General features: G+C 41.9%; 1 protein-coding gene across 1 annotated transcript in view; it reads right to left on the bottom strand.

Moving 5' to 3' along the window:
• The window catches only part of LOC121550029 (POU domain, class 6, transcription factor 2-like), a 116,816-nt gene that overhangs the window by 8,359 nt on the left and 88,161 nt on the right, over window positions 1-20,296 (bottom strand). The window contains exon 9 of the mRNA XM_041862093.2: window positions 2,401-2,569. Coding sequence (XP_041718027.2) covers window positions 2,401-2,569 — 169 coding nt within the window. The remainder of the gene's footprint in view (window positions 1-2,400; window positions 2,570-20,296) is intronic.

Here is a 20,296-nt window from a genome sequence, read left to right as displayed (position 1 = left end):
GACTTTGCCTGATTAGAGATACTGTAGGTGTATTTCTAAAGGGTCTAGTTCATTGGTACTAAAGTTAACCAGGTGGAAGGAAGGCATAAAAAGGAAGAGACTATCTCGTAAAACACTATATGTCTGATTATCTAATGAATAGATAATGCAGCTGTTCATGACTAAACGCATGTCCTTACGGGACTGTAGAACACAACAATCTTATTAACAGACCAGTTCTTGCCAGGTTCTCTTAAGCCCAATGTAGAGGGAACAGCAATAGGCCTTAGTAATTATTAAATGCTTTAAGTGCTTCGTGTAATACTCTAGGTAATGTATTTTGCATAAAGAACAGCGCTGTCGTGTGAGAGGAGAGAAAGAAGTGGACAAAGAGCTTCATTTGACTGGATGGTCTTCAATTATGTATTCATTTTAATATCTTAATGATGTCTGCTTAAATATGAGATGAAATATGGATGTGAGCCGTCATGGACACCAGAAGATTATGTGCACTCTCAAATACAGCAGTGCTGAGTGCTTTCATCTACTGTAGCTACTACTGCATACTGACAGGAGTGCAGCAAGAGGGTCAGTTGAACTACAGAGAAATGATTGTCCATCATTCAGATATGAAATGGTATAATACATATTTACTTCCATAAAACTGGTAATATACAGTGAGGGAAAAAAGTATTTGATCCCCTGCTGATTTTGTACGTTTGCCCACTGACAAAGAAATGATCAGTCTATAATTTTAATGGTAGGTTTATTTGAACAGTGAGAGACAGAATAACAACAAAAAGATCCAGAAAAACGCATGTCAAAAATGTTATAAATTGATTTGCATTTTAATGAGGGAAATAGGTATTTGACCCCCTCTCAATCAGAACGATTTCTGGCTCCCAGGTGTCTTTTATACAGGTAACGAGCTGATATTAGGAGCACACTCTTAAAGGGAGTGCTCCTAATCTCAGTTTGATACCTGTATAAAAGACACCTGTCCACAGAAGCAATCAATCAATCAGATTCCAAACTCTCCACCATGGCCAAGACCAAAGAGCTCTCCAAGGATGTCAGGGACAAGATTGTAGACCTACACAAGGCTGGAATGGGCTACAAGACCATCGCCAAGCAGCTTGGTGAGAAGATGACAACAGTTGGTGCGATTATTCGCAAATGGAAGAAACACAAAAGAACTGTCAATCTCCCTCGGAGATCTCACCTCGTGGAGTTGCAATGATCATGAGAACGGTGAGGAATCAGCCCAGAACTACACGGGAGGATATTGTCAATGATCTCAAGGCAGCTGGGACCATAGTCACCAAGAAAACAATTGGTAACACACTACGCCGTGAAGGACTGAAATCCTGCAGCTCCCGCAAGGTCCCCCTGCTCAAGAAAGCACATATACAGGGCCGTCTGAAGTTTGCCAATTAACATCTGAATGATTCAGGTGAAAGTGTTGTGGTCAGATGAGACCAAAATCGAGCTCTTTGGCATCAACTCAACTCGCCGTGTTTGGAGGAGGAGGAATGCTGCCTATGACCCCAAGAACACCATCAACACCGTCAAACATGGAGGTGGAAACATTATGCTTTGGGTGTGTTTTTCTGCTAAGGGGACAGGACAACTTCATCGCATCTAAGGGACGATGGACAGGGCCATGTACCGTCAAATCTTGGGTGAGAACGAATGGGTCGTGGATGGGTATTCCAGCATGACAATGACCCAAAACACACGGCCAAGGCAACAAAGGAGTGGCTCAAGAAGAAGCACATTAAGGTCCTGGAGTGGCCTACCCAGTCTCCAGACCTTAATCCCATAGAAAATCTGTGGCGGGAGCTGAAGGTTCGAGTTGCCAAACGTCAGCCTCGAAACCTTAATGACTTGGAGAAGATCTGCAAAGAGGAGTGAAACAAAATCCCTCCTGAGATGTGTGCAAACCTGGTGGCCAACTACAAGAAACGTCTGACCTCTGTGATTGCCAACAAGGGTTTTGCCACCAAGTACTAAGTCATGTTTTGCAGAGGGGTCAAATACTTATTTCCCTCATTAAAATGCAAATCAATTTATAAAATGTTTGACATGCGTTTTTCTGGATTTTTTTGTTGTTATTCTGTCTCTCACTGTTCAAATAAACCTACCATTAAAATTATAGACTGATCATGTCTTTGTCAGTGGGCAAACGTACAAAATCAGCAGGGGATCAAATACTTTTTTCCCTCACTGTATTGTATTTATTTGTCATTTTAATACCACAATTAGTTAGTAAACTTAAATTCTGCACTGCAGTAAAGAAAAACCCATTTATCACTTGATGGGAAGGATAGGAATATTCCTGAAGACACCATAATCAACAGAGCTATGCTAAGATATACCATGCTTCGATGTTAATCACTTGGAACCCCAAGCGTTCCTTACCTGCAGATGGCAGACTGACTATAGGCTGGGCCCTCGGCCACGCTGAGAGCCTGACCCACCTGAGTCTGGGTCAGGCCCAGGGACAAGCGGCGGATCTTGAACGCTTTGGCGAACTCCCGAATCTCCTCCAGGTTGACCCCATCCACCTCGCTGGAGGCCATCTGGGGGTCTACAATACAACAGAGAGAGAGGGGGTCAAAGAACGAGGAGGACCAAGGCACTCTTCATATAGTTTAAAAGAAAAGGAAAATCCGCACACTAGATGCAATTATTTATTCACCAACGTTTCGACAGCAAGCTGTCTTCATCAGTGTTTCTCTTCATGTAGTTAAAATGCCTTTATTGTGATGGCCTGTTCAATAGACGAAAATCTCAAAAACTCTTCGTCAGGGAGTGCAGAGGGAGTCGGGTTTCAGTTACCTGAATAGCACTGTTAAAAGTACTGGATACAAAGAATATAGCTAATACATATACATTCCAATATAATGTGACCATGCTGCTCTCTGATGATGAACAAAGAGTAGCTTTAGAAAATATATTATGAAATCTACAATCAGTTAGCAGTGATTCTCATTTTGGTGCTTCTCTGCCCCTCTCTAGTTGATAATAGCAGTCTCTGTACAGCATGTGCTGTATCAATGGTAGTGAGAGTGAAAGGCTGGCTTTGCGTTTAACACTAAATTGAAAATGTTCCTCCTTTAATCTTCCATATAAAAGCTCATACAACAGACTCCGCGGCATAAAGCCATGCCTATTTAATAAGTAAACATTCCTTCTTTCATTAAGAAGAATAAGCAGTCTGAAAGCAAACAGCTTTATAACCCACTCTCCCTGCTTTTATCATTTTTTAAAAGTCTGTGGAATCTTTATTAGAGAATCATTCCCATTCATGTGTCCCTCCTTTGGGTTAGTCAATTGAGGCCTCCACAGAAAGACTGTGCTGCTGTGCGCTGCACAACTCAAGTGTTGAAAGATGACATAAAACTCCTCTGTGTAGAATTCACTTTATAGAAATGTTTTTGTAAATTGCTGCTTTGCAGACCCCCATATCCACTGAGTGTACAAAACATTAAGGACACCTTCCTACTATTGAGTTGCACCCCCTTTTGCACTCAGAACACCTCTACAAGGTGTCGAAAGCGTTCCACAGGGATGTTGGCCCATGTTGACTCCAATGCTTCACACAGTTGTGTCAAGTTGGCTGAATGTCCTTTGGGTGGTGGACCATTCTTGATACACATGGGAAACTGTTGAGCGTGAAGAACTTAGCAGCGTTGCAGTTCTTGACACAAACTGGTGTGCCTGGCTAGGGCTGTGGCGGTCCTGAAAGAACAAAACCCTGTCCTCAAACATTTACATCAAAAGGTGCAAAGTTATGGGCAAAGATACAAAACATCCACATCATATAAGCTGTTGATTGTCATTCAAATAACTGCCGGTCTCATGGTAATTGACACATTTAGCATCTCTGGCTTCCACACATAGCCTGCAAGCCACGGATGTGGACCTTTGGAACATCTACATTTAAAAAAGTATAATAAATCCATTTAATATAGCCTACACCAACACAATAAATCCATTATTTATTTTAGGCACCTCTAAAGAAACATTATGATATTAAGAAAATGTAGCCCATTTCAGAAGAATAGAATAACATACTGAGTCATCCTTATGTTAGGCCCTGATCTGGCTATGCCATATGGCTGTGGGCTACACTAGTTCATTTAGCAGGCAAGATTTTCTTATAATTCTCGTGCATTTTTTAATATTACTCTATAGTAAGAACAATACAATTGAACATAGCTGAATAAAATAGAAAGGATATTTTTCCCCAAACGAGTTGAGGGAGTGCGCACATGCGGCTATTCTGTTTTGAGCGGTTAACAAATAAACAGGTCCTCCTATATGCTTAATTTAGAGTTATTTATGAAACTTTAGCTGTGATACAAACGTTAGGCTATATGTTTTGATTTCTAATACATTCTAAGGCTGCTGGAAGTAGTTTAGGGGTGTTGCGATTTTTTTGCCGGGGGGATGCAGAATTTTATTTTTGCCCGCGTTGAAGACATCTACATCATTTCACTTTTGTGAAAACATTTTAACTGAATGTATTTGAGTGTTTACCAGCATTTATATATTGAGTCTGATAATTATCTGTACAAACCAGTTAATCTGATAATACTTGTGGAATATAGAAATACTTGCTTGGTATATGTTTTCCAGTTTCTTGAAATACTTTGCAAATGCAACTTATTTCTATGTGAAAACTAAAATGGTCTATTCATTCCTTTTCAGTAGACACTCTTATCCAGAGCAACTTACAGTAGTGAGTGCATACATTTTCATACTGGTCCCTCATGGGAATCGAACCCACAACCCTATAAGCGCCATGCTCTACCTACTGAGCCACATCCTCACATCACCTCATCACAAACCACTTGATGTCTCAATGTACTCAATTACTGTATTGTGCATTGCTTTTCTTCATGGTGATGGAAAGTCTACAGGTACAAACCTAGATGACCAGCTAATGTACAATACAGTAATGTACAATACAGTAACTGCACAAAAAGTGGTTGTTTTCCATGTTATTTGATCAAGAAAAATATTTAATTTGATTAGGATGTTTTGTATCTTTACCCATAACTTTCCACCTTTTGATGTAAATGTTTGAGGACAGGGTTTTGTTCTTTCTGGATTCCATTAGAATGACAATCACAGAGAAAGGGACAGGGCAACAACTCTTACAATTCCAACGATTGAATCCGGCAACTGTCACACCCTGATCTGTTTCACCTGTCTTGTGCTTGTCTCCACCCCCCACCAAGTGTCTCCCATTTCCCCCCATTATCCCCTGTGTATTTATACCTGCATTTTCTGTTTGTCTGTTGCCAGTTCGTCTTGTCTTGTTCAGGTTGTACCAGCGTTTTTCCTGTTTTCAAGTTTTGTTTTCTAGTCTACCCGGTTCTGACCTTTCTGCCTGTCCTGACCCTGAGCCTGCCTGTCATCCTGTACCTGCCTGACCTGGTTTACGAACCCCTGCCTGCCCTCGACCTGCCGTTTGCCTGCCCCCTGTGTTACAATAAATACCTGAGATTCGAACTATCCGCCTCCTGTATCTGCATCTGGGTCTTATCCTGAGTCGTGAAAGCAACATTCCGTTCTTAATTATACAACTACCTTTTTAGCCAAAGCGGAGATGCTGAAAAACAACGTTGCCCGCGCTACAGACGTCTATATATGTCCGCTAATACTAGTAAAGTCCCAGTGCACTACTTTTGTGAAAAAATATATTTTTCCAAAATAATATATATTTACATTTTATTCTGATTTTTTAGGGGCTGCTGCAGCGCCCTCAGCACCCCTACTTCCCGTGGCGCTGCATGAAAGGGAAGCACTCTGATCTGTTTCTTGTGCAGGCTGCACACACTTCATCAGTCTTTCATTCACAATTTGACAAGCACTTGATAATATGCTCATGCAGTATTCTCAATTTAATCTGGTCTTTACATATAGCCTACTAATATATGTGTAGAATACATTTTTATTTAGAAATGGCCAACAACAAAAAAAAGTTATCCATAGCCTGCACTGGAATAGCGAATGGAGGTTACCAGCAGTTACTTTTTTAATATGCTAGGTAGGCTATACTGTTTTTGAGCAATAAATATAGCAGTACGACAAAGCTGGGATCTGCTTTTATCACCTGCTGTGTGTTCAGAAAGAAATGAAATCATTTAGAATAGCCTACTACATCAGCCGTAAGCCGTAGAGGCTCAATAGCTTATTTAAAAAATAGCTTAGCTGTGGATTGTGTGGAGCCCAATATGAAGGCATATTCTACAGTCGGGAATCGCGCCGCAAATCTGTCGGTGAACAGCATGCAGACAAAACAGACCTTTCGCAATATTTCTAATACAATCGCCGGAAAACACAGGTTGGAAAGCAAATGGCTCCTGCTGAAAAGAAAAGAGACTAATCCGTATGCTGTAGACTACCAAAGTGTTTTAGCAACTTCCAAATATTGTTTTACAAAGTAAAACAAGAGAGAGAGGCTTTTGGCACGAACGCATCGGCCATCACCTGCGAGTGACCTGCACATCATTGGGTGAGTCAGTGAAACTGGAAAGCATTTTTAGGACTATAATTTCCTCCTCATATTGTAACCTACAATATGTGTCTACACACACCTAGGCTATTGATGGATTCAAGACAAGGTAATTTTTATAGATCTCAGATTCTCAGCTTGTCAGTGTCAAAGTAGCCTGTCATTTTGATAATTTGTGAGGTATTCAAAAAGATTCTGCCAGTCTCAAGTCTCATGAAGTGTTTGATTTGATTTTCGATTTCATTTGCATTGATGTCAGAGTGATTAGAGGGACAATAGAGTGCTGAGTACCGGCCATTAGCAAGTTTGGTAGGCTACTAATGACCATCAGAGGCATCAGAACACAGTTTTGGAGAAGCCTAGATACAGTAACTCAACGGTCACATCGTATTTGACTGCGGTCATGACTCCTGACTGTCAGTGTGGGGGTAATACGGTCACCTTAACAGCCCTACGACTGGCACCTACTACCATACTCCGATCAAAGGCACTTAAATATTTTGTCTTGCCCATTCACCCTCTGAATGGCACACATACACAATCAATGTCTCAATTGTCTCAAGGCTTAAACATCCTTCTTTAACCGGTCTCCTCCCCTTCATCTACACTGATTGAAGGGGATTTAACAAGTGACATCAATAAGGGATCATAGCTTTCACCTGGATTCACCTGGTCAGTCTATGTCATGGAAAGAGCAGGTGTTATTAATGTTTTGTACACTCAGTGTAAGTGACTTTAGGAAACTTTTTCCCCCAAAGCATTTGAAGAATTTCATCGCTAATAAAAAGTGATTTCACATTCTACACATTGTGCCCTGGCATACTGTTACTAAAGCAAAGTTTGTGCCGGTGAATTATTCATCTTGGTCATGATCAATGAATTATTAAAGGAATCCTCCAAGCCTATTTAAAGAAAAATCTATGGGGCTGCCATCTCGCCGTGAGGCCTCATAAGTGGGGCTTCCGAGCTTCTACAGCGGTGTGGCGGCTGATTTCGGACGGAGTCAGGCGCAGGAGAGTAAATCACAGAATATATAGTTTAATCAGGAACACAGCGGTACGCAGCAATGCGTAATACACTCCAGTGCGGTAAATACGGTGCACTGGAGAAACAAGGCACACGGGTGAATATCCCGGGCGATACAAAATACAAAGTAGCTCCACCGAGCTATAATATCCTCTACAATAAAGAATCACACCCAAAGACATGGGGGCAGAGGGAATACTTATACAGGTACTGATGAGGGGATATGAACCAGGTGTGTGTAATAAACAAGACTAAACAAATGGAATGATGAGATGAGGAGCGGCAGTGGCTAGAAGGCCGGTGACGACGAACGCCGAAGCCTGCCCGTACAAGGAGGGGAGGCAGCTTCGGAGGAAGTCGTGACAGGCGGCCAAGCTCCAAACGTGTGAACATTTGGAGACCTATGTAGTGCAATACTTTTGACCAGGGCCCATAGTATAGTTTTTTACTTCATGGAGGGTTCATCTGGTCAAAAGTAGTGCACTATATAGGGAATAGGGTGCCATTTGGGATGCAGTCCCTTTCCGTCTTAAAACAACCCCTAGACTCAATGCCTGTGCGGAAATCGAATTAGCACAATACAATATTACCATCAAAATCTGTCTGTTTAAACTAGAGATATCATTTTTTTGCATGGCTGCATCTCAATCGAACGCATCCGCAGATGTCAGCCTTCCGCATCTGCGATGGAAGGTGGCAGAGCTACAGCAGTGTTTGTCAGACCAGGGCCCGTATGCACAAAGCATCTCAGAAAAGGTCCTAGGAATCCTGTTAAAACCTGTTTCAAGACGAAAAAACTACTAGCTAGGAGTAGGGTTTAGGACGATGTTCATTTTTTACAACTTTTATTTTGGTAAACCATTGAGACCAGGGTCTCATTTACAATTGTGCCCTGAGGACAACAATACAAATTCAAAATGATCAATACAAATTACACAATCAACCCTACAGCTTCAAACACCACAAATACAATTATTTAGTTGCAATTCTCATTAAATTCATTCAACATTGAATCCTAAACTGCCCTAGAGGCACCAGAGAGTCAAGATGTAGGGAGTTTTGTAGGCTATTCCAAAAATGGGGGTCACTAAAACTGAAGGCAGATTTACCTAGATCGGTATGTACTAGTGGAACCTCGAGAGGTAACCATCTCTGTGAACGGGTTTGGTTTTAATATTTTCACATTTTAACAGTGAGGTGAGGTAGGTTGGAAACTTGTGTAGTAGAGCTTTGTAAACAAAAAGGGAGTAATGAAGTGAAATACGGGACTTTAATGAGGACCAGCCAACCTTTTGATACAAATCAAATCACATTTTATTTGTCACATGTGCCGAATACAACAGGTTTAGACCTTACTGTGAAATGCTTACTTACAAGCCCTTAACCAACAATGCCGTTTTAAGAAAAAAATACGTAACACAATAAAATAATAATAACGAGGTTATATACAGGGGGTACAGGTACCGAGTCAATGTGCTGGGATACAGGTTAGTCGAGAGATTCAGGATGCAGTGATGGGTATCAAAACTGTAACCTGTGATAAAGTGAAGGGCGCTATGGTAGACGGCATTCAAAGGTTTAAGAGTAGTAGCTGCTGCATTCTGATAAATGCCATAGTCAAGAACTGACAGGAAAGTTGACTGTATAATCTGCTTCCTTCTGTTTAGGGAGAGGCATGATCTATTTCTATTAAAAAAAAACTACTTTAAATCTCAGTTTCTTAACTAGCTCATCCGTATGTTTTTTAAACGTCAAAATATTGTCAATCCAAAAGCTCAGATATTTATAGGCTGGAACCTGCTTGACGAAAGAACCATCCAATGCATAAATGTGTAAGCCATCAGAAATATTTTTACGAGAATCAGAAAAACAGCATTCATTTAGTTTTTCCCACATTAACTACCAATTTTAAATCAATCAGGACTTTCTGCAAGGCAACAAAATCAGATTGCAGCTCCAACACAGCCTGGTCAGCCGTAGGGGCAATAGTGTACATAACAGTGTCATCTGCATACAGATGAATGTTACAGGTTTTTGCAGATAGACCATTATTATTTATATAAATAGTAAAGAGGACAGGTCCCAAAATCGACCCTTGCGGGAAACCTTTAGTAATATCGAGGTAACTTGACACCGTCAGTAGGCACAGTGTTCTGTCTGACAGATAGTTCCCAAACCACTTGCAAGACTCCTGGTCGAGCCCCATTTCAGACAACATTTGAATGAGTAGGGGATAGTCGACAGTATCAAAGGTCTTGGATAGGTCTATAAATATGGCAGCACAGCGATTCCTATGATCTAAGTAATTTAATATATCACTTAAGAAAAGCGTAGCTGCTGAAACGGTGCTATGTCCAGGTCTAAAACCAGACTGGCACACATTAAGAATATAATTTGAAGTTTAAAAAGTTCTTAGATGAGAGGTTGCCAGTGATTCTAATATTTTTGCAAGACAGTTTAGAAATTGGGCAGTAGTTATCTAGGTCATGCGCTGCCTTCCTGATCTTAGGGATAGCACCAAAGGCAATTGTTAAATAACACATTTTGGGTCAAAGGTTCTACGCTGAGGGGGGCAGAAAGCTGCAGTAGAAAGGGATCAAGCGACTCAGCTCCTATGGATTTTGTTACATCAATTTTTTTGCAAGGCACTTAATACATCATTAACATAAAATGGTTCAAATGAGAGAAAAAAAGAGTGCCTGGAAGTGCATCATTCTCTGCTATCTGTTTAGAGGTGAATAAAGGATTCCCTCTAGTGGAAGTTGAGGTCTTTTCAGAAACCATTCTTTCAAATAGATGGCCAGCTGAGGCAAAATGGTTATTAAAAGCACCACAAATGTATTTTTGTCTGTTATGGTACCAGAGACTGTCATAACCTGCTGGGGCAATGAGGGGGTGGAGTTATTTTCAAAGATTTGAATTTAGCTGGATTTCTACCACTCTCAGATACACAATTCAATAAGTATGTTGACTTTGCTTTTCTAACCAGAGTAAGACACTTCTCAAATATCTGAAGGACTGCCAGTCAGAGGTAGAATCAGTAAATCTAGCCTTAGCCCAAGCTAAGTTTTCTTTCAGAAAATTAATGCGTGATCTGTCCTTTACCCTTAATCTCTTATATGGGGTATGCTTATCTGCAACAGAGTATTGTGTATGTTAAGACACCGCTTTTAACAACTATCAGAATTGATTTTAAAAAAGGTTACGCATGTCAACATATTAGGCAAGAATTAAAAGTAGGCGAAAATTATACAAAACGTTTTACCATTGCAACATTTGATGTGCAGTCACATTCAACGTGGTTGTCAAGAGTGCTATAGAGTTCAATGCTGGTGATTTTAGCATGTAAATGTTGTTGGGGCAAACTCTTTTTTTCTTGTTGCATGCCAGCAAAGCCACTACACAACACAACACTAAACAATACATTAATTGCACTATAACAGTGACAAACGGTGCCCACAAACTGTTAGGGCATACATAAAGCTGTGCCGACAGCAGAGCTTTCTGTTCAGGACCATGGAGTGAATCCTTAACACCGCTACACCTGGCGATCAGCAGAGCCTCAACTGGCAGCGGAAAAAATTCATTCAGCCTCGTTTACCGCCTTTTTAAAACAATAGCTGATATGGCTGACTTGCTTAAATAAATATGGTTTCTACTGACTTGTGGAGTTGCGTAACTAGATAAAAAAATGCATTCTCCTTCAATAATAACGAATGCCGAAATGAGTTTGGCTTTTGAGCCATACACAAATATTATTACATTTATGTTCAGTAGATTCATAATGATTGTTCATATACCATTAACACTAAGCCCTAAGTATAAGCAAGTGCAAGCAAACAAGCTGCGACGAGGTAGGCCTTCGCTCAGCACTTTCAAAATGGACACAGACAGAAATTTAGATAGGTGTTAGTTTAGATAAATTCAGCAAGATGTTGAGGCGTTAACTTTACTCTTCTTTAAGTCACCACAGAGAGAGAGAGAGAGAGACTAAGTATGTGAAGTATGAATAAGATACTAATGAGATAGACCTATATAAGCAATATAACAATTGAGATGTACAAAGTATGGCATAATGGAATGATGAGCTGATAAGAGGCAATTTTGATTAAGACATTAATGAGCGAGCTCAGATGGACGATATGCCTATTTGTTCAGCACTTTTGAAATGGACAGCGACATAATTCAGAACATGGGCAGTTCTTACAGTATTCTCCCTGTACACCAGGTCAAAATGTAGGATAAATAACGGGCATATAAGCAGACAATGAAAGCTTCTACAATATTCGATAATGACATTTCTCTAAAACTGGCTATAGGCTACATGAGCACCACCAAGTCAGAACAGTAGGCTAAGTTATGTATTAAGTATACAGTGAGAGAAAAAAGTATTTGATCCCCTGCTGATTTTGTACGTTTGCCCACTGACAAAGACATGATCAGTCTATAATTTGAATGGTAGGTTTATTTGAACAGTGAGAGACAGAATAACAACAACAAAATCCAGAAAAACGCATGTCAAAAATGTTATAAATTGATTTGCATTTTAATGAGGGAAATAAGTATTTGACCCCTCTGCAAAAGATGACTTAGTACTTGGTGGCAAAACCCTTGTTGGCAATCACAGAGGTCAGACGTTTCTTGTAGTTGGCCACCAGGTTTGCACACATCTCAGGAGGGATTTTGTTCCACTCCTCTTTGCAGATCTTCTCCAAGTCATTAAGGTTTCGAGGCTGACGTTTGGCAACTCGAACCTTCAGCTCCCTCCACAGATTTTCTATGGGATTAAGGTCAGGAGACTGGCTAGGCCACTCCAGGACCTTAATGTGCTTCTTCTTGAGCCACTCCTTTGTTGCCTTGGCCGTGTGTTTTGGTTAATTGTCATGCTGGAATACCCATCCACGACCCATTTCCTATGCCCTGGCTGAGGGAAGGAGGTTCTCACCCAAGATTTGACGGTACATGGCCCCGTCCATCGTCCCTTTGATGCGGTGAAGTTGTCCTGTCACCTTAGCAGAAAAACACCCCCAAAGCATAATGTTTCCACCTCCATGTTTGACAGTGGGGATGGTGTTCTTGGGGTCATAGGCAGCATTCCTCCTCCTCCAAACACGGCGAGTTGAGTTGATGCCAAAGAGCTCGATTTTGGTCTCGTCTGACCACAACACTTTCACCCAGTTCTCCTCTGAATCATTCAGATGTTCATTGGCAAACTTCAGACGGGCCTGTATATGTGCTTTCTTGAGCAGGGGACCTTGCGGGCGCTGCAGGATTTCAGTCCTTCACGGCGTAGTGTGTTACCAATTGTTTTCTTGGTGACTATGGTCCCAGCTGCCTTGAGATCATTGACAACATCCCCCCGTGTAGTTCTGGGCTGATTCCTCACCGTTCTCATGATCAATGCAACTCCACGAGGTGAGATCTTGCATGGAGCCCCAGGCCGAGGGAGATTGACAGTTCTTTTGTGTTTCTTTCATTTGCGAATAATCGCACCAACTTTTGTCACCTTCTCACCAAGCTGCTTGGCGATGGTCTTGTAGCCCATTCCAGCCTTGTGTAGGTCTACAATCTTGTCCCTGACATCCTTGGAGAGCTCTTTGGTCTTGGCCATGGTGGAGAGTTTGGAATCTGATTGATTGATTGCTTCTGTGGACAGGTGTCTTTTATACAGGTAACAAGCTGAGATTAGGAGCATTCCCTTTAAGAGTGTGCTCCTAATCTCAGCTCGTTACCTGTATAAAAGACACCTGGGAGCCAGAAATCTTTCTGATTGAGAGGGGGTCAAATACTTATTTCCCTCATTAAAATGCAAATCAATTTATAACATTTTTGACATGCGTTTTTCTGGATTTTTTTGTTGTTATTCTGTCTTTCACTGTTCAAATAAACCTACCATTAAAATTATAGACTGATCTTTTCTTTGTCAGTGGGCAAACGTACAAAATCAGCAGGGGATCAAATACTTTTTTCCCTCACTGTAGGTTAAGTTCTGAGGGGGAGAGGGACCAAATTCTTAGGGTGAGACACACTACTAACAGCTTACTACACAACATACACAAAGTATTACTTTCCTAGCTATAGTATACATACAGTACCAGTCAAAAGTTTGGACACACCTACTCATTCATGGGTTTTTCTTTATTTGTACTATTTTCTACATTGTAGAATAATAGTGAAGACCTCAAAGCTATGAAATAACACATATGGAATCATGTAGTAACCAAAAAAGTGTTAAACAAATCAAAATATATTTTATATTTGAGATTCTTCAAAGTAGCCATCCTTTGCCTTGATGACAGCTTTGCACACTCTTGGCCTTCTCTCAACCAGCTTCATGAGGTAGTCACCTGGAATGCATTTCAATTAACAGGTGTGCCTTGTTAAAAGTTAATTTGTGGAATTTCTTTCCTTCTTAATGCGTTTTAGCCAATCAGTTGTGTTGTGACAAGGTAGGGGTGGTATACAGAAGATAGCCCTATTTGGTAAAAGACCAAGTCCATATTATGGCAAGAACAGCTCAAATAAGCAAAAGAAACAACAGTCAATCATTTCTTTAAGACATGAAGGTCAGTCAATCCAGAAAGTTTCAAGAACTTTTAAGTGCAGTCGCAAAAACCATCAAGCGCTGTGATGAAACTGGCTCTCATGAGGACTGTCACAGGAAAGGAAGACCCAGAGTTACCTCTGCTGCAGATGATAAGTTCATTAGAGTTACCAGCCTCAGATTGCAGCCCAAATAAATGCTTCACAGAGTTCAAGTAACAGACACATCTCAACATCAACTGTTAAGAGGAGACTGCGTGAATCAGGCCTTCATGGTCGAATTGCTGCAAATAAACCACTACTAAAGGACACCAATAAGAAGAAGAGACTTGCTTGGGCAATGGACATTAGTCTGGTCTGATAAGTCCAAATTTAAAATGTTTGGTTCCAGAGTAGGTGAACGGATGATCTCCGCATGTGTGGTTCCCACCGTGAAGCATGGAGGAGGAGGTGTGATGGTGTGGGGGTGCTCTGCTGGTGACACTGTCTGTGTTTTATTTAGAATTCAATGCACACTTAACCAGCAAGGCTACCACAGCATTCTGCAGCGATACGCCATCCCATCTGGTTTGCGCTTAGTGGGACTATCATTTGTTTTTCAACAGGACAATGACCCAAAACACACCTCCAGGCTGTGTAAGGGCTATTTGACCATGGAGATTGATGGAGTTCTGCATCAGATGACCTGGCCTCCACAATCACCCGACCTCAACCCAATTGAGATTTGTTTGGGATGAGTTGAACCGTAGAGTGAAGGAAAAGCAGCCAACAAGTGCTCAGCATTTGTGTGAACTCATACATAATATATTGGCCATGCTGTCAATCCAGCATGACTTCTGCCGGGTTCAAAACAACTGGGAACTCAGAACATGGAACTGGGAAATCTCTGACTTCGGTACGTTCAAGACAACTGGGAACTTGGAAAAAAAAACTAGCTCCAACTGGGAAAATACGTTTTGAACGGTCATCCAACTCAGAATTCCAAGTCGGGAACTCTGATCTCTTTCTAGATATCAGACTTTCCAACCTGAAGATCACTGATGTCATGATTCAACCTCATTTCCCCCCCCCCCCCGAGTTCCCAGTTGTCTTGAAAGCACCATCAATCCAGAGAATTCCAGACTTTGATGACAAGAAGGAACGCCGCACCACCCTGTTCAACAGCACAACGGTGAGTCCAAAAATAGGCCTATGTCTTGTCCCTGGTATATGATGTAATATACCAGGGATTTTTTATTTAACCAGGCAAGTCAGTTAAGAACAAATTCTTATTTACAATGACAGCCTACCCCGGCCGACGCTGGGCCAATTGTGCACCGCCCTATGGGACTCCCAATCACAGCCAGATTGTGATACAGCCTGGAATCAAACCAGGATCTGTAGTGACGCCTCTAGCACTGAGATGCAGTGCCTTAGACCGCTGCGCCACTCAGGGCCCAACACACTCGGGATACACACAGTACCAGTCAAAAGTTTGGACACACCTACTCATTCATGGGTTTTTCTTTATTTGTACTATTTTCTACATTGTAGAATAATAGTGAAGACATCAAAACTATGAAATAATACATATGGAATCATGTAGTAACCAAAAAAGTGTTAAACAAATCAAAATATATTTTATATTTGAGATTCTTTAAATAGCCATCCTTTGCCTTGATGACAGCTTTGCACATTCTTGGCATTCTCTCAACCAGTCTTGAAGGAGTTCCCACATATGCTGAGCACTTGTTGGCTGCTTTTTCTTCACTCTGCAGTCCGACTCATCCCAAACCATCTCAATTTGGTTGAGGTCGGGGGATTGTGGAGGCCAGGTCATCTGATGCAGCACTCCATCACTCTCCTTCTTTGTAAAATAGCCCTTACACTGCCTGGAGGTGTGTTGGGTCATTGTCCTGTTGAAAAACAAATTATAGTCCCACTAAGCCCAAACCAGATGGGATGGTGTATCACTGCAGAATGCTGTGGTCGCAAACGTTGGTTAAGTGTGCCTTGAATTCTAAATAAATCCCAGACAGTGTCACCAGCAAAGCACCCCCACACCATAACACCTCCTCCTTCATGCTTTACGGTGGGAAATACATATGCGGAGATCATCCATTCACCCACACGCGTCTCACAAAGACACGGCGGGTGGAACCAAAAATCTCAAACTTTTGACCGGTAGTGTAAGTATTCAGACCCTTTACTCAGTACTTTGTTAATGCACCTTTGGCAGCAATTAAGTCTTCTTGGGTATGACGCTACAAGCATGGCACACCTGTATTTGGGGAGTTTCTCCCATTCTTCTCTGCAGATCCTCTCAAGCTCTGTCAAGTGGGATGGGAGCGTCGCTGCAGAGCTATTTTCAGGTCTCTCCAGAGATGTTTGATTGGGTTCAAGTCCGAGCTCTGGCTGGGCCACTCAAGGACATTCAGAGAGACCTGTCCCGAAGCCACTCCTGCGTTGTCTTGGCTGTGTGCTTAGGGTCGTTGTCCTGTTGGAAGGTGAACCTTCGCCCCCAGTATGAGGTCCTGAGCGCTCTGGAGCAGGTTTTCATCAAGGATCTCTCTGTACTTTGCTCCGCTCATCTTTCCCTCCATCCTGACTAGTCTCCCAGCCCCTGCCACTGAAAAACATCCCCACAGCATGATGCTGCCACATCCATGCTTCACCGTAGGGATGGTGCCAGGTTTCCTCCAGACATGACGCTTGGCATTCAGGCCAAAGAGTTCAATCGTGGTTTCATCAGAGCAGAGAATCTTGTTTCTCATGGTCTGAGAGTCCTTTAGGTGCATTTTGGCAAACACCAAGCGGGCTGTTATGTGCCTTTTACTGAGGAGAGGCTTCCGTCTGGCCACTACCATAAAGGCCTGATTGGTGGAGTGCTGCAGAGATGGTTGTCCTTCTGGAAGGTTCTCCCATCTCCACAGAGGAACTCTAGAGCACTGCCAGAGTGACCATCAGGTTCTTGAGCACATCCTTTCTCCCCCGATTGCTCAGTTTGGCCAGGCAGCCAGCTCTAGGAAGAGTCTTGGTGGTTCCAATCTTCTTCCATTTAAGAATGATGGAGGCCACTGTGTTCTTGCGGACCTTGAATACTGCAGACATTTTTTGATACCCTACCCCAGATCTGTGCCTTGACACAATCTGGTCTCGGAGCTCTACGGACAATTCCTTCACCATCTGGCAGTCTGACGGAAGAATATGGGTTTGGCGTATGCCAGGAGAACGCTACCTGCCCCCAATGCATAGTGCCAACTGTAAAGTTTGGTGGAGGAGAAATAATGGTCTGGGGCTGTTTTTCATGGTTCGGGCTAGGCCCCTTAGTTCCAGTGAAGGGAAATGTTAACGCTAATCAAATCAAATGTTATTCGTCACATGCGCCGAATACAACAGGTGTAGACCTTACCGTGAAATGCTTACTTACAAGCCCTTAACCAACAATGCAGGTCAAGAAATATAGTTAAGAAAATATTTACTAAATAAACTAAAGTAAAACATTTAATAAAAAGTAACTCAATAAATTAACAACAACGAGGCTATATACAGGGGGTACCGGTACCGAGTCAATGTGCGGGGGTACAGGTTAGTTGAGGTAATTTGTACATGTAGGTAGGGGTAAAGTGACTCTGCATAGATGTATACACTCACTAACTGTAAGTCGCTCAACAAAGGGGGGGCATTTGATTAATTGTTCAACAGTCTTATGGCTTGGGGGTAGAAGCTGTTAAGGAGCCTTTTGGACCTAAACATGGCGCTCCGTTACCGCTTGCCATGCGGTAGCAGAGAGAACAGTCTATGACTTAGGTGACTGCTACAGCATACAATGACATTCTAGACGATTCTGTGCTTCCATCTTTGTGGCAACAGTTTGGGGAAGGCCCTTTCCTGTTTCAGCATGACAATGCCCCCGTGCACAAAGCGAGGTCCATACAGAAATGGTTTGTCGAGATCGGTGTGGAAGAACTTGACTGGGCTGCACAGAGCCCTGACCTCAACCCCATCGAACACCTTTGGGATGAATTTGAACACCGACTGCGAACAAGGCCTAATCATCCAACATCAGTGCCCGACCTCACTAATGGTCGTAGCTGAATGGAAGCAAGTCCCCACAGCAATGTTCTAACATCTAGTGGAAAGCCTTCCAAAAAGAGTGGAGGCTGTTATAGCAGCAAAGGGGGGACCAACTCCATATAAATGCAGATGATTTTGGAATGAGATGTTGGACAAGCAGGTGTCCACATACTTCTGGTCATGTAGTGTAAATCTATATTAAAAATACAAAACAGAAATATCATAATTGGATAAGTCTCCACCCCCTTGAGTTAATACTTGGTGGAAGCACCTTTGGCATCATTTACAGCTTTCGAGTCTGTTGGGATAGGTCTCTACCAACTTTGCTCAGCCTGGGTTCCTAGACTAGACGTAACATAAAACAAATCTAAATCCGGGACATTGAAATTAGTATTATATGTCGCGTTTGGTATGGTTACATAAGACAGAAGGTTACTTAAGGCAAAAATGAAAGGAGGATAGTTTGTCGAGGTGGATGGGTGGGCGCATAACGCGAACGTAGGTTGCGTGTTTGAGTCTCATCACGGACAACTTTAGCATTTTTGCTAATTAGCTACTTTGCAACTACTTAGCATGTTCGCTAACCCTTCCCCTAACACTAACCTTAACCCTTAAACCTAACTCCTAACCTTAACCCCTAACCTTTAGCCTAGCTAATGTTAGCCACCTAGCCACAACAAATTGGAATTTCTAACATATCATACGAATTGCAATTCGTAACATATCATACAAATTATAATTTGTAACATATCATATGAAATGGATGATGGATATCCACAAATTAATACATACCATACAAAACATAACATATAATAATAAATAGAGTATCTCGGATTTACTTACAGAATAATACGAAATGCTCTGAGACCAGGTTGCACACCTAGATTTGGCAATATTTGACCATTCTTCTTTACAAAACTGTTCAAGCTCTGTCAAGTTCCTTTGGGAGCATTGATGGATAGCAATTTTCAAGTCGTGCCACAAATTTTCGATTGGATTTAGGTCGAGGCTCTGACTGGGCCACTCAAGGACATTTACCTTTTTATTCCTTAGCAACTCCACTTTAGCTTTGGTTTGGGTCGTTGTCATGCTGAAAGGTGAACTTCCGTCCCTGTTTCAGCTTTCTTGCAGAGGGCAGCAGGTTTTCCTCAAGGAGTTTTCTGTACATTGCTCCATTCATTTCCCCTTCTATCCTGACGATGAGAAACATCCCATAATATGATGCTGCCACCACGCTTCACAGTAGGGATGGTGTTCTTTGGGTGATGTGTTGTGTTGGATTTGCGCCAAACGTAACGCTTTGCATTTAGGCCAAAAAGTTCAATTTTAGTTTTGTCAGACCACAAAACCTTTTGCCACATGGCTACAAAATCTCCCGAGTGTTTTTTTTTGCATACTTCAAATGGGATTCAAGGTGGGTTTTCTTGAGTAATGGCTTCCTTCTTGTCACCCTACCATACATGCCAGATTTGTGGAGTGCTTGGGATATTGTTGTCACATGCACACTTTGACCAGTCTTGGCCATAAAAGCCTGTAGTTATTTCAAAGTTGCCATTGGAATCATGGTAGCCTCTGATCAGTCTCCTACTTGGTTGGTCATCCAGTTTGGAGGGAGGGCCTGATCTAGGTCTTGGGGGTTGAAAGCTCCTTGGTGCTCATGGTTAAGTGATTGCTTTGCAATTCACTACCCAGCAGAGGGAACCTACAGGAACTGCTGAATTTATCCTGAAATCATGTGAATCACTACAATTGGAGGCCAATCAACTTGGCATGTGATTTTGAAGGTGACCGGTTACACCTGTGCTAATTTAGGATTGCTATTACAAGGGACACTTATCCAACCAAGCTATTTCAGGTTTTATTTTGTATTGATTTGTAAAAAATAAATCTGAATATATTTTAAACTTGGAAGTTGTGGGGTACAATGTGAAACCTACAATTTTTATGCATTTTACATCCAGGCTATAAGGCAACAAAAGGTGACATTTTTTTTAAGGGGGTGTATACTTTCTATAAGCACTGTATATGGTATTAGCAATGGTTTCATTTTACAGCCCTCTTACCTCCTACCTACCCTGTGAGTGTGAAGGTGGTACCATGTAACAACAGGGTAAGATCAAAGAAAATGTTGCTGTTGTCTTCATGCGATGGAATCATCCAATG

Source organism: Coregonus clupeaformis, chromosome 34 (assembly GCF_020615455.1).
Source record: "Coregonus clupeaformis isolate EN_2021a chromosome 34, ASM2061545v1, whole genome shotgun sequence".
NCBI lineage: Eukaryota > Metazoa > Chordata > Actinopteri > Salmoniformes > Salmonidae > Coregonus > Coregonus clupeaformis.
Note: the sequence above shows the minus strand (reverse complement) of the source record. Positions and strands in the feature narration are given on the sequence as shown.